Below are 14,709 nucleotides of genomic sequence, written 5' to 3'. Positions count from 1 at the left end.
CCTAGTTCCATAAAAACAGCCGGACCCAGGGATCCGCCGCAGTGTGGAAACCGCGCCCGGGCTGACGCTCCGAGGGCACAGGTGGAGTGCGTCCCCGTCTCCGCACAGGACGCCGCCGGGAGTCCGCACACCCGGCTTGACAAGCTGCGCGCCCCAAGCGCCAGGCACCCCCACGGGGGCGGCTGCCTCCCGCCTGCCAGCTCCCTTGACAGTAACCGGGCTGGGGCGGGATGGCGGGGCGAACGTGACTTAGGGAGTGGGGGAGCGGGCGGAGCGCGGCGCGCCAGAAAGCGAGCGCGCGAGCGCGCGCGGGGTGAGAGCCTTGCGAGCCCCGCGGGGTTGCATTCCAGAAGGGGCAGCCGGCCGGGCGGGCGGAGCGGGCGCGCGTCACCGCCGGAGCCGGAGCGGGAGCCGGGGCGGGAGCCGGAGCGGGAGCCGGGGCGGGAGCCGGAGCGGGAGCCGGGGCGGGAGCCGGAGCGGGAGCCGGGGCGGGAGCCGGGGCGGGAGCCGGAGCCGGAGCCGCGGCGCTGCGCTGCGCAGAGCCGGAGAAGTGCGGCCAGCAGCCCCGAGCGCAGCCGGGCGCCCTCCCTCCCCGGCAGACGTGGGCGAGGCGCGGGCTCGGGTGCCGGGGCTCCCGCAGGATGGGCGCGCGCGGGGTGCTGCTCTGCCTGCTCCCGCTGGTGCGAGCCGCCGAGCGCCCCGAGGGCCGAGCCGACGAGCCCGGCCTGGAGGCGGCCCTGGCCGTGCCCAACGCCTCGCACTTCTTCTGGAGCAACTACACCTTCTCCGACTGGCAGAACTTTGTGGGCCGGAGGCGCTACGGGGCCGAGTCCCAGAACCCCACGGTGAAAGCCCTGCTCATCGTGGCTTACTCCTTCATCATCGTCTTCTCGCTCTTCGGAAACGTCCTGGTCTGTCATGTCATCTTCAAGAACCAGCGAATGCACTCGGCCACTAGCCTCTTCATCGTCAACCTGGCGGTCGCCGACATCATGATCACGCTGCTCAACACGCCCTTCACCTTGGTGAGGCTCGGCCCCCGCTTTGCCCCCGCCGGTCCCGCATCCCCGGGGCCCCTCTCTCCTCTGTCCTTACAGTTCTCCCCCGGTTGCCCAGGGTCTGGCCCGAGGCGCGGGGGTGGGGGGTGGGGGCACGGACCATGCCTCTCCAGCTCCTTCCCTTTTGGCTTCCTCGCTGAAGTCTGAACTCTGTCCTGTCTCGAAGACTTTTGTCCCTGTGCTCTGACTCTTTGTGTCTTCATCTTTTTCCCTCCCGGTGACTGTCTCTATCCTCCCTTTCCCCCTCTTCCTGTCCTTCTCTGTGGTTTTGTTTTTCTGTCCTCTCTCTCGCTCTCTTTTCTGTCTGTCTCATCACCTTCTGAGCCCGAGCTTCTGCAGCTGGGGACACCGGGGTCAGTGACTGGAGTGTCTGCAGTCACCCCAGAGCGAATGACCAATTCCTATTTAATAGCACTGGCCTTTGGGCCTATTGGATATCAAGCGGTAAATCGAAGCTCCTGGAAATGTTGGCAGAGATGGCTAAGTACCCCCCCATCCCCAAAGTTCCAGCCCATTCAATGCTCCGCTGCCACCCTAGGGTGCTGCTTTGTGCCACAGCTGCAACAGCAAACAATTGGTAATTGTTTTTTTTTTTTTTTTTAAGATTTTATTTATTTATTTGACAGAGAGAGATCACAAGTAGGCAGAGAGGCAGGCAGAGAGAGAGGAGGAAGCAGTCTCCCCGCAGAGCAGAGAGCCGGATGCGGGGCTCGATCCCAGGACCCTGAGATCATGACCCGAGCCGAAGGCAGCGGCTTAATCCACTGAGCCACCCAGGCGCCCCAACAATTGGTAATTGTTAATGGACACTTAAGTGCATTTTCCTAGACCACTTATTTAAACTGCGTCTCTCTTTTGTGATTTGACAGTGAAGCTGTGTCAGAAGTGTGTTGGGGAAGAGACGAGAATGAGGTGGACTTGGGTCCCAGGGCTGGGCTGGGGCACTTGCACGTGGGTGGTTGATGAACACCCCCCCCCCGCCCCCACACCAAGGCACTGGCTGCTTGGCATGAGAGATGTCCTTTCCATCCCTCTGGGACTTGGGACTCGGGAGTGTGGTGCTCCTGGGTGGTTTGGGATTGTGAGGGCTAGGCAAGCAGTCTAATGACAGTTGGCCCTTAGGTTTCTGCAGCATGAGTTACGTTTTTTGTTTTTGTTTTTGTTTTTTTTCACTTTATGGAATAACCTTGTTGTTATTGGTGTTTTGACCGAAGCAGACTCTCTCTCTCTCCCTTCCTCTCTGTCTCTCTCTCACACTCATACTCAACCAGAAATAATAGACAAGCCAGAGGAAGAGGGTGAACTCCCACCTGTGTGAACATCTTTCCAAACCTTACATTTTAATACTACATTCTGCCTTTTGTCCTCACGTATGAGAAAATTGCGTTTTGCCAGTGAGGAAACTAAGGCACAGATAGAGGTTCAGTCCCTTGTCCAAGGTCACTTAGCTAGCAATTGGCAAAAGGCATGATAAGAATTACTTTTCTGACTCAAATCCAGAGGTCTGTCCACTAAGCCTCTGAATCAGGGGGTGGCAGGTGAGGGGGTCCAAACCATGGACTTTTCCTGCTCGCTGGCCAGCTTATATCTAACTGATTCCTGGCTACTTGGAATCCTCTTGTCACCAGTCAAGGACAAAAGGGCTTCCAAATACCGCCCCCCCCCCCCCATCCCGTATCCTCTATTACCTTGAAGCACAAGAGTGTATGAAAGGGTTGGGGGAAGGGTCTTCTAAGGTAAGGCATCCTGTCTTCCAGGTAGTTGGTGACAACGTTCTTCGTCCCTGGTCTCCTTTCCTGTCCACTTTACACACGACAGTGAGCGTGAAGTTTAGCTCTGGTCATCCAGAGAAAAGCAAACAGTTACTTAAATTCTGGCGGCAGAGGCATGCATAGAATGTGGTGGAGCCTGGAGGAGAGAATCATTTGTTCTGTCCTGCCAGAGTCCCAGGAGAGGGTCACAGGAGACTATACAAAAAAGGTGACATTTCAAAGGGGCCTGGAAGGGCAGGAGTTTCCCAGGTTGAGGCGAAGGCTCCACGCAGACAGAGGGACCGGGAGATCAAAGGCAAAGTGTGTCAAAGCTCATTTTGTGTTGAGGGGATGTTGAGTGGCTCTTGATGGGGTGGGGGGGGGGGCAGTGGGGCAGAGTGCAGTGGGGTGTGCGCGGGGTAGCTGGAGTCGAGCGGAGGTAGGCCAGGAAGGAAGGCTGGAACCAGCTTGTGAAGGGGCCTGGGTACTCGGGAGGCATCTGGCTCTGTCCTGAAGGCCAGGATGAGGCAAAGCGGGAAGGTGACAATAAAGTGGGAAGGTGACAATAACCTGATTTTTAGTTGGGAAAATACCATCAACAGTGTGAAGCCTGAATCACAAGTGGCCAAGACAGAAGAACAGGGGAAGCCTTTAGGAGGCTGGAAACCATCTGGGGGAGAAATGATGGGGCACTCCACGAGGACCATAGCCTTGGGACTGGAGAGGAAGAGATGATCTGAAAGCCGTGGAAGGCAGCCCTGGCTGGCTCTGTAATGTCTTGAAGGTGGGGGGTGAGAAGCAGGAACCGCTGACGATGTCTAGCTCCATAATGTTCATGAACGGCTCAAAAGGCTGCTGGCTCCCAACCCCACAGAGAGTAAATCTTTGGTCTGCTGTCCTAGTGTCACGATCTGGCCACACTCGTCATCCCTCACGACTCTTCCACACACTCCCACCAAACCATCCCTCTGCTTATTCCTCAAACAGGGCCTGCGGTTTCTGACTCAGGGCCAAGTCTTTGTTCTTACTACTGTAAGAACAAAGACTATTTATTCCTTTTTTTTTTTTTTTAAGATTTCTTATTTATTTATTTGACAGAGAGAGACACAGCGAGAGAGGGAACACAAGCAGGGAGAGTGGGAGAGAGAGAACAGGAAGCCCGACGCAGGGTTCAATCCCAGAACCCTGGGATCATGACCTGAGCCAAAGGCAGACGCTTAACCTTTAGTGAGCCACCCAGGTGCCCCAAGACTACTTATCTTTTTTCTTTTTTAAAGATTTTATTTATTTATTTGACAGACAGAGATGAGAGGCAGGCAGAGAGAGAGAGGAGGAAGTAAGCTCTCCACTGAGCAGAGAGCCCAATGCGGCTCGGTCCCAGGATCCTGAGATCATGACCAGAGCCAAAGGCAGAGGCTTTAACTCATTGAGCCACCCAGGCGCCCTTACTCTTTAAAGCTCATCTCAAGTGTCTCATGTCATAACGGGAGTAGTTACTGTGTTAAGAGCTTCCTCTGTACAAAGCACTGCTCTACCTACTCTCCACGTGTTCCTTCTTGTTCGATTTTCACAACAACTTTAGGCCATTTAACTGACGAGGACAGTAAAGCTCATAGAGCCTAAGAGCTTTGCCCCAGGTGACAGTCATAAGAGGCAAATACTCTTTTGTAAATCACTGCATGGTATTCTCTCTGTCCAACCAACTTGCTCTCTTTTTTACTCTATCGTGTTTCCTCTCTGCCTCAGCCCCCTCCCACCCTGCCTTGCGGCCCTCTGTCTGGGCCTTCCCTGGCACTGAATACTTACCTTCTTGCATCCTGAGATACTGGGTCCTCTCCCCAGACTTGTTCAGAAACAGTGCCTGAGCTTTCTCGGGCATCGGTCAGGAGCGGCTGGAGCCCTGAGGGAGTGAGCAGGCAGCTGTGGGTGATGTGGGATGAGGCCTCGGTCTGCTCCTAGGGCCCCACGCTGGCCTGGAGCTTGTCTTCTCCCCAGCCTGCCTGCCCCTCTCCAGGCCCCTTGGTCCCCTTCCCAGATGAACTTGCAAGTTTGCTTAGTCAACATTAAAGAGCACAGCCCCCACGCTCTGTTGTGATTTTTCCTATGTGTGTGTCCCCCATTAAGTCTGAACTCACACGGGCCACGAATGGATTTCATTATTACCAGAAAAGTAGCTACTATTTCTTTCTAATAGTATCTTTCTACTGATCTGCCAGACATGGTGTTCTATCCTTTTTTTTTTTTTTTTTAAGATTTTTTTTTATTTATTTGACAGAGAGAAATCACAACTAGGCAGAGAGGCAGGCAGAGAGAGAGGAGGAAGCAGGCTCCCCGCGGAGCAGAGAGCCCGATGTGGGGCTCGATCCCAGGACCCTGAGATCATGACCTGAGCCTAAGGCAGAGGCTTTAACCCACTGAGCCACCCAGGCGCCCCGGTGTTCTATCCTTTATAGACCTTCTGAAACCTTAATCCTTACAAGAAGCCTACAAGGTAGAGATTTTTAAGGCTCATTTTACAAATAATGAAGCTGAGGTTCAGAGAGATCGTATCCCTCAGCCCCGGCCATACATCTAGAGACCAGTAGAGGCGGCAAGTCCAAGTCCAAAGCCCATGGATTCCCACACTCTCCCGGTGGCCCCAGCAACGTGATCAGGTTTCCCTGAATCGAGTGATTGGAAATCAGTCCTGCCGGAGGGAATCATGTGTGACCCACAGCTGAGGAGAGTGGAGTGGAAGAAGCCTCCTGGGGGATGCTCCTCAGAGGCCACAGGGGCTGGGTGTCAGACTCAAGGCCTCTGACCTCTGTGGGCTGGTTTCCAGGTCCGCTTTGTCAACAGCACCTGGGTGTTCGGGAAAGGCATGTGCCACGTCAGCCGCTTCGCCCAGTACTGCTCCCTGCATGTCTCCGCACTGACGTTGACGGCCATCGCCGTTGACCGCCACCAGGTGAGGGCACCTACCCCCGACCCCCTGTCCGTCCCCGTCAGGCTTCACTTCTCAGGGAACTGCAGGGTCCAACACAGTGTTCTAGCACGTTTCAGTATACGTAGTTGTCTCATTGACCAGTTCGAGCACTCAGGCTAGGCATTTTAAAACGTGTGTGCTAAGTGCTACAAGAAAATCATTACTTCCAGTTTGTTGTTCTAGCGAAGGCTTCCATGTCGTGTCTCAGAAATGAATGAGCTTGTCTTGGACGTAGAAAAGCCAACCTGAAAATCACACATGGAAAGAGATTGGCAAATCACTGCAGGGCAGAGTCAAGGTTGATGGCTGTTTCTTGGCCCCTGTTATCGAGGAGGAAGCTAGAGTATCCCACTGGCAGGAGCGAGGCTCAGGGTAGGGCAGGAAGGCCCTGCTCGCTGTCCTGCCCTGTCAGACGCACGTGGTGGATATGGCAAAGGAAACCAGAGAGGTCCCGGGGATGCCTATCCCGGAGGAGGACGCCTCTGTGGCAAGGACCTCCCACACGCTGACTCAGTCGGTCCATGTTGCGTCCTTAGGTCTGTGTGGAATCGAGGAATGGAAGCGAAGGAAAGTGCGTGCATAGCTTTCCCAAGATCACCTGCCTGGTGAATGATGAAGCTAGGATTAGCACTGAGGTCTGTCTGGCTTCAAGCCTCTGCTCTGATCACTAGACCACCCTGCTCTGAGAAGGCTCTGAGCACCTACAAGGCCCATGCCATAAGGGCCACTGGACAGAGAGAGGGTAGAATTTATTGTGAGTAGCTCCAAGAGGCACAAACAAAGACCAAGGGAGAGGAGGCTTCAAAGACGCAGATTCAAAGATAGAGCTCAGTGTGAGAAAGAATTTTCTCATAGAACAGAGCTGCCTGAGGAGGTAATGAGTTTCATCTCACTGGCCACTTTTAAACAAGGGCTGGATGACACTTGAAAGGGATGGTTTAGCGGACATTCATCATTGGGAGGAAACTGGGCTGGGCAAACAGATTTCTTCAGCTCTGCAAGTCTGTCATTTTGGCGTTTCTATTGCAGACGCTTTGGGCAATGTCTGAAAAGCTGGCATACAGATATTTTTCTGCCTTTTTTAACCTTCTCCCTGAATTCAACAAGAGGGATTCGGGGTCGCCCTTACCTGGCCTGTGCTTACCCCCATCTTTTTTTTTTTTTTAAGATTTTATTTATTTGACAGACAGAGCTCACAAGTAGGCAGAGAGGCAGGCAGAGAGAGAGGAGGAAGCAGGCTCCCCGCAGAGCAGAGAGCCCGATGCGGGGCTCGATTCCAGGAACCCGGGATCATGACCCGAGCTGAAGGCAGAAGCTTAACCCACTGAGCCACCCAGGCGCCCCCTGCTTACCCCCATCTTAAAATGGCTGAGTGACCCTTGGGCCAAAGGTGGGTCGGTCTGAGGAGCACGGGGCTAAGTCTTGCCCACATTGATCACGTTGCTGTGTTATAAACCCCCCAAATGGGGACTTGTCCCAAAGCCAGTGAAATCTTTGAGTGATGTCCAGGACCTCGGACCCAGGCTCTCCTTTCAGCAACCTGAGCAAGGAGGGAGCATGAGGGTCAAAGATGGCAAGCTCCAGAAGGGGGCTGTGCGGAGCCGCTCCTAAAGCTTAGTGACTTCCTTCCATAAAACCTAGAAAAAAACTGGAGAAAAATTTGGGGAGACACAGCCAGAACGTCCACTGTGTCACTCTTTATGACATCTCCCCCAACCCTGGATTCACCTGTCTCAGGGTGCCTTTTGTAAGAAGGAATGCTCCTGCTCTTAGAAGACGAGGAAGCCATGAAATTCCCAAGTCTTGACCTAAAGGTTTAAGGAGAATGGATTGTCACATTGTGGCAATTCCAGGATGCTTTTCAGCCCAAAGTCTGCAACCCAGTGTTTACTATAAGCGTGGGAAAGCTGGACCCCACTGCAGCCTTAACAACAAATACAATAATTTAAATAAATAAATCTTTTTTAAGAGTTTATTTATTTGACAGACAGATCACAAGCAGGCAGACAAGAGAGGCAGACAGAGAGAGAGGAAGGGAAGCAGGCTCCCCGCAGAGCAGAGAGCTGGATGCGATGCAGGGCTCCATCCCAGGACCCTGGGATCATGACCCAAGCTGAAGGCAGAGGCTTTAACCCACTGAGCCACCCAGGCGCCCCAATAAATAAATAATTTTATCACCAGTGTTGTGAATCCCCAGATAAAGGTCCATGCAGCTTCCCATGAGGTCAGAGCCCTCCATGACCTAATGGGTCCTGGGGGAGGGGGCAGGGCACAATCCCAAGGCGGAGGCTTGTCCTTCTGCTGGCCTTGTGGGTGTCCTGCAAGCAGACCTCTTACTCCACCCCTGCCTCACCCCCTCCTTCTGCCACATATGATGGCAAGATGCCTCTGAGCTGCTTGGTGTCTCTGAGTCCAGACCACCCTCTGGAGGAGGGCCATGGGGGTGGCGTGGTCCAGGGGCTTCATCCTCAATGAAGGGGTGCTCCTTTATAAATCGGACCTACCTGCCTTAAAGAGACACGGCAACTGCGTCGTCAGGATTCTGTCTGCTTCTGCATTTCTTCGGCCGGCGACACACACTGCTTGTTTTCCAGGTCATCATGCATCCGTTAAAACCCCGGATCTCTATCACGAAAGGGGTCATCTACATCACGGTCATCTGGACCATGGCGACTTTCTTTTCACTCCCACATGCCATCTGCCAGAAATTATTTACCTTCAAGTACAGGTGAGTTGGCTAATAAGGAGCAGCCTGTGCTGTGGAGGACCTTGACAGGGAAATCTGGGCATCCCCACTCTGGCCCCGACTCTGGTACCTGCTGCACCCAGCTATTCCCTGTGTCTGTCTCCCATCCTCTTGCTTCTGAGCGGGGAGGGGGGGGTCAGGGGGGCTCTGGCGATGACGACAACTCTCTGTGGCATCCCTTCCACTCTTTCTCCTCTCTTCCTGTCAACCACTTAGGCTCCCTCCTTGTTTTCCACCCAGTTTGTCTGCAAGGTCAAGGCAGTAGCGAACAGCTTCTTTCACTGGGAATGCGTACCCACACGATCACACAGACCGAGATGCAAAATTCTAAATTGGCGATGTTTATTTATTTATTTTTAAAGATTTTATTTATTTATTTGACAGAGAGACACAGCATGAGCGGGAACATAAGCTAGGGTGAGTGGGAGAGGGAGAAGCAGGCTCCCCCTGAGCAGGGAACCCAGCGCAGGGCTCGACCCCAGGACCTTGGGATCATGACCTGAGCCGAAGGCAGATGCTTAATGACGGAGCCACCCAGGCGCCCCTAAAATGGTGATGGTTAAATGCCCTCACCCGACCTGCAGACAGAACATGCTTGTGTCCGTGTGTCTGAGGCAGGAAGCTCCACTTCCCTCTGCCTCCCTTTCAGGCTTCTTGGTCAGTCATATCCTCTCACAGAATGAGAATTTCTTCCAAAGCACTTCATTTTTTAAACATTTAAACACTTGTGTGTGGAACTAGTTCACTGACGGTGCTGCCCCCAGCTAGACTGTAAGGTTGGGGAGAGTTGGCACCATTTCGGATTCTGCTACCTTGGTGTCCCCTAGCACCTAACTCACTGTCTCCATGCAACAGGCTCTCAGTACGTAATCACTTTCTTACTGAATCAACAAGTGAGTGAATGAATGAGCTTCAAGCGATTTTCATCAGTTCATAGTTGTTTTCGATAACTTAGACACAGACCCTGTGATGATACAGATCGTGCTTTGTGATTATAAGGAAGTGTTCCCAGGGGTCATGGCTGAGGGAGAGGGGACGCAGGATAGCAAGTGGAGCGAGACTGAGGGAAGGTGCAATTTGGGGGTGGAGGGGTGGGGGGTAGCTACAGCCAGCTTCACGGGGTCTCTAGAGCAAAAATAACACAGAGTTTGTTCAGCCTTGAAGCAAGGGAGCTGGGCTTTCATATTCCAGGCTTCCCTGGGGAAAATGTAAACTCCCAGCCCGTTCTGTCTCTTAGGGGATCTATAGGAAATGATTTCAGTGGCCCGAGGCTAGGCACCTACAAGATCACGGGGTCGTCTGGGGGCTAGCGTCCTGGCACTGCAGACCTGTAAAAGGGATCTGAGGGGATCTAGGGGCACAGTGCTGGTGTGTCCCACAGTTGCCACGCGCTACTCCTCCTGAGGTGTGCACTTAGAAACATACATTTCTGTGACACAGGTGGGGTCAAGAGACTAAGTCTGAAGGCTGGTTACAGCTACAGCAGACGCTTGAGCAACACTTGTTCGAACGGTGTGGATCGACTTCTATGTGGATTTTTGCCACTGATAGATTCCAGCACTAGAAAGGCATTTTTCCTTTCTCCTGATTTTAAATATTTTAATTCTAAATATTTTATTTACTTATTTGTCATAGAGAGAGAGAACACAAGTGGGGGAGCTGCAGAGGCAGAGGGAGAAGCAGGCTCCCCACTGAGCAGGGAGTCCAATGCAGGACTCGATCCCAGGACACTGGGATCATGAGCTGAGCTGAAGGCAGACGCTTTAACCCACTGAGCCACTCAGTTCGTTAAAATCCTTCTGGTTTTAATAACATTTTTCTTTTCCTTACTTTATTGGAAGAATACAGTATCTAATACATACACAAAATAATGTGTTAGTCAACTGTTTATGTTTTCAATATGGCTTCCAGTCAATAGTAGGTGATTGGTAGTTAAATTTGGGGGAAGTCAAAACTCAGCCATGGGTTGGTACCCCTAACCTCTCTGTTGCTCAAGGGTCAGCTGTAATTTATAAAGGCTCCCTCCTCAAATTCTATGATACTGAAATGAATCACATACCCAAATCTCCTAGCACTTGGACTCCCATCTGCCCTCACACATGGGGAGCTGTTTTTTTGTTTGTTTTTTCCCCCTGATAACAGAAGCAAAGAGAATTCTCTATCAGTAATGAGGGCCACCAGCACCTGGACGAGAGCAATGAGCTACAGGGTGGGAGGAGAAAACAGCCATTTTGAGTTTAGACCTTTTGCAGTATCACAACTCCGTTCACACCCACAATCAGGACGTTTAGATTAGGACATGGGGTTAGGATTCCCACCACAAGTTCCTGCCTTATTTTTCCCGGGTCATCTTCTAAAGGGACCACTTCGAGTGAGCCCCGCCCCAGCCACCTTCCACACAAGAGGTGTTTGCGATCCTGCTTTCTATCATGTGCTTGCTGGTGATCCGGACAGAGGATTGCCCTTCCCCCAGCTCCCGGTGTCTCTGTTCTAGGCTTTGTAAGTAACAGATCTCGTGGCGTGGCTTCCTGTGTGTGAGCATATTGAAAGCGCGCCTTCCGTCAAAATGGCCCCGTGGTTTTCACTTTCCCAAAATGGGAGTTCGGATGCCAAGGGAGGTACTTGCTGGCCCTGCATAGGTGCCTCGCGCCTCCTCATTCAGCAGGTCAGAATCTGCAGAGTCCTAACACACCAGCTCTGGGGGTTCCTCAAAGAGGACTGGGTGCATTCCATAGAAAAGAGATACTCTGGGACGCCTGGGTGGCTCAGTGGGTTAAGCAGCTGCCTTCGGCTCAGGTCATGATCCCAGGGTCCTGGGATTGAGCCCCACATTGGGCTCTCTGCTCGGCCAGGAGCCTGCTTCCCTTCCTCTCTCTCTGCCTGCCTCTCTGCCTACTTGTGATCTCTCTGTCACACAAATAAATAAATAAAATTAAAAAAAAAAAAGAACACTACAAGGTTAAGAGGCACAGAGAGAGCAGGTGTTCTCCTTATCCTTATAGAACTCCCAGCCTAGTGGGAGAGCCAGAAATGTGCCAGATAATGATGCTGTAGCAAAAGTGCTCTAAGGGATGTGCTGGGAACCTAGTGGGGAGGAAGGCCAGTGCTTCTTGGGATGAGGCCTTTCCACACTAATGGCACACCCTCCTCTTCCTTTCTCCGTCTCTGCCTCTCCCTGTTTTTATGTCTCTGTCTCTCCCTGTCCACCCTGACACCAGTGAGAACATTGTCCGCTCCCTGTGCCTGCCAGATTTCCCTGAGCCAGCTGACCTCTTCTGGAAGTACCTGGACTTGGCCACCTTCATCCTGCTGTACATCCTCCCCCTCCTCATCATCTCTGTGGCCTACGCCCGAGTGGCCAAGAAGCTGTGGTTGTGCAACACCATTGGGGATGTGACCACGGAGCAGTACCTGGCCCTTCGGCGTAAGAAGAAGAAGACCATCAAGATGCTGATGCTGGTGGTGGTCCTCTTTGCTCTCTGCTGGTTCCCCCTCAACTGCTATGTCCTCCTCCTGTCCAGCAAGGTCATCCACACCAACAATGCCCTCTACTTCGCCTTCCACTGGTTTGCCATGAGCAGCACTTGCTACAATCCCTTCATCTACTGCTGGCTCAATGAGAACTTCAGGGTCGAGCTGAAGGCATTACTGAGCATGTGCCAAAGGCTGCCCAAGCCCCAGGAGGAGAGGCCACCCTCCCCAGTCGCTTCTTTCAGGGTGGCTTGGACAGAGAAGAGCGATGGCCGGAGGGCTCCACTGGCCAATAACCTCTTGCCCTCCTCCCAGCTCCAGTCTGGGAAGACAGACCTATCTGCTGTGGAGCCCATAGTGGCAATGAGTTAGAGGGAGGCGGGAAGGGGCAGGGAGAGGACTCTGTCCCCAGCCGGGGTTGGCAAAGGGCCTGAGGACGGAGCCTGGAAAAATGCCTGTCCCCTCACACATGACCTTCACAGGGCTGGAAACAAGGCCCTACAGAAGCCACGGGACCCTGGATTTCCTAGGAAATGCTGTCTAGCCTCCTATACCATTTGACGTGAAAACTAAGAGGCAACTACAAATCAGACGTGTTTATGAATTCCTGTCTAAGAAATGCTGCGAGGCATATCACCTTGGTACCCTGAGCCAGGGAACCCAGGACAGCTTCAGCCCACATGAGGGCTGAGTCAGTTGGCTGCCTAACAACCCTCCCTACCGCCGAATGTTCATAAAGGACACCTGAGTCATACTTGGGGCGTGGCTGACCCAGATGCACAGAATTCTACTCGAACAACGTTCATTAGCCATTGAAAGGTGAGTGAGCCACAGCTGACGTGGAGGGATTTTTGGCCTCACTTTCTGAAGTCCTGGGCCAGGATGAATCTCAGTAATATAGTGGCTGGCTGGACAGATGACCAATTAAAAAGGACCAATTAGGGCCCTTAAAGAAGAATTACTGAGTTCTCTTAAAGAAGGATTATTATTAAAACTTGGAAAAATTTAGAAAAGCACAAAGAAGAAAACAAAAGTCACCCCTTTCTGCATTTTGTTAATATGCTATGGATTTATTTACAACTTTTCCCTTTGCATGTGTGTGTGTGTGCACGCTCTCCCTTCCATCCTGAATTGCACTTTTCCACGTAGACACAAGCAAAAACAGGGCATAACAGAGAACTTCCGAGTCTCTCTCCCAAGGGTAGTGTCCACCAGAAGAATTGGAAGAAGAGGTGGGAGAGGAACCCAAGAGTAAGGTTGTCATGGGCCAACAGACTGCCTTCTTCTTGTAGCCAGTGGTCTGGATGAAGTTCTCAGATGGCCATCATGATGAGCCGGGAAACAAAACTCATCGAGGAGGCATAATTCCTTCCCTCCTGCACTCACATGGAACAAGAAGTGGTAAAACGTTGCCCTGATTTTACAGGAGATGATGGAGCAGGCTCTCCAACATGCCAGGAATAATTGTTCTTAGACACTTCAAATCCTCCCAAGCTGTCTAAATAGGCCACTTCTCTGTGTTATCTGAATAATAATAATACGGCTTCTTCACGCCGGTTCCGCAAAAATGTCTCACTTGTCATCATCACCCTGGTGGCTCCCATGTCACCTTCAGAAACCAGTGACATCGGGATAGTCCTTAAGGACTCAACATGCCAGAGAAATCTCATTCCAGAGACTGAGTGTTTTCATCACCTTCAGTCTGGTCCTGAGTGACTCACTGTGTCACCCAGGAGACACAGGCAGAATACAACTTAATTCACCCACCCTAAACAATTGCCAGTCTTACACTGGTTTTGGGTTTCTTCCTAGCACCAGATGGATCTTGAAAGCAAACATGGATATGGAGCTGAGTGGAGAACTGAGGTGTGGGGAGAAGGACTTTGTCCAGGTTTCACTTCGATCTCTTGACTGTTCCTTGAAACTGAACTTGGTCATATTATCTGCTTTCCTATAATTAACCATGGGGGTTCATGATCCTACTCTCTCTATTTATGAGAATGTTTGAAATGTTTGACTTTCATGGGACAGATTGGCTTTTAAGCCCATCGGGTTCCCAAGATGGATTTTTCAGGCCAAATGGCTTCTAGGTCTGTGCCTACTGTCTCTGTGGTGTCAAGACATGTCAATTGCTGCCATGGAAATTCTTTGAACCAGAAAGAAAACAGGCAGCAGAATTACACATAGTTTGTCCTGCTCTGGAATCATGGGGAAAGCTTTACTTTTCCTCCTGGTGAGGGCATCTAGAAATACTGCCAAGTCAAAGGAGGCCCTTCTCTGTGGGGGAAGACCCGCACATGGACCAGTAGGTCTGGGCCTCCAGGACGGTACCTTGTCTTCCCCATTCCCCTTGTTCTATGTGTGCCTCAGAGCCAAAAGCAGTTTGTATTTGTGAATGTGAAAGTTGTCAAACTTGTGTCTTTCTGATGTGTCATAATGCGTACTTTACTGTAAATGCTCCAGTCTCAATAAAATATATTTTGGATGCATGGACTATGCTTCTTGGACTTCTGATTAAACCACAGTTGATAACCTTTAAAATGGAGGTCCATTGCATCACAAAGAGAGCATGAAGACTATCTGCGTGTTATAACCGAGGAAGCACAGACATGCTTTGGGTAGGGTCAATAGCCAGCTGGAAACCTCTGATCTCAGTCTAGTGCTTCTTCCATTGAACTGGCTGCCACGTCCCCTCTTTTGTGATTATGAATCTGTGCT

General features: G+C 51.9%; 1 protein-coding gene across 2 annotated transcripts; it reads left to right on the top strand.

Annotated features, from left to right (window-relative positions):
• Nucleotides 1-338: 338 nt before the first annotated feature.
• On the top strand, nucleotides 339-14,448 carry GPR83 (G protein-coupled receptor 83). 2 transcript variants are annotated; one of them, XM_046014285.1, is made up of 4 exons: nucleotides 380-1,025; nucleotides 5,631-5,756; nucleotides 8,369-8,502; nucleotides 11,739-14,448. In XM_046014285.1, the coding sequence occupies exons 1-4, from the start codon at nucleotides 642-644 to the stop codon at nucleotides 12,361-12,363; spliced, it is 1,269 nt and encodes a 422-aa protein (XP_045870241.1). In that variant the 5' UTR covers nucleotides 380-641; the 3' UTR covers nucleotides 12,364-14,448. The 2 variants fall into 2 exon arrangements, with proteins under 2 accessions (XP_045870242.1, XP_045870241.1); XM_046014286.1 differs by lacking the exon at nucleotides 5,631-5,756 and having other exon boundaries at nucleotides 339-1,025.
• Nucleotides 14,449-14,709: the final 261 nt, after the last annotated feature.

The sequence above is a fragment of the Meles meles genome, chromosome 8 (assembly GCF_922984935.1).
Source record: "Meles meles chromosome 8, mMelMel3.1 paternal haplotype, whole genome shotgun sequence".
Lineage (NCBI taxonomy): Eukaryota > Metazoa > Chordata > Mammalia > Carnivora > Mustelidae > Meles > Meles meles.
The sequence above is the reverse complement of the archived record's forward strand: the minus strand, read 5'-3'. Positions and strand labels throughout refer to the sequence as shown.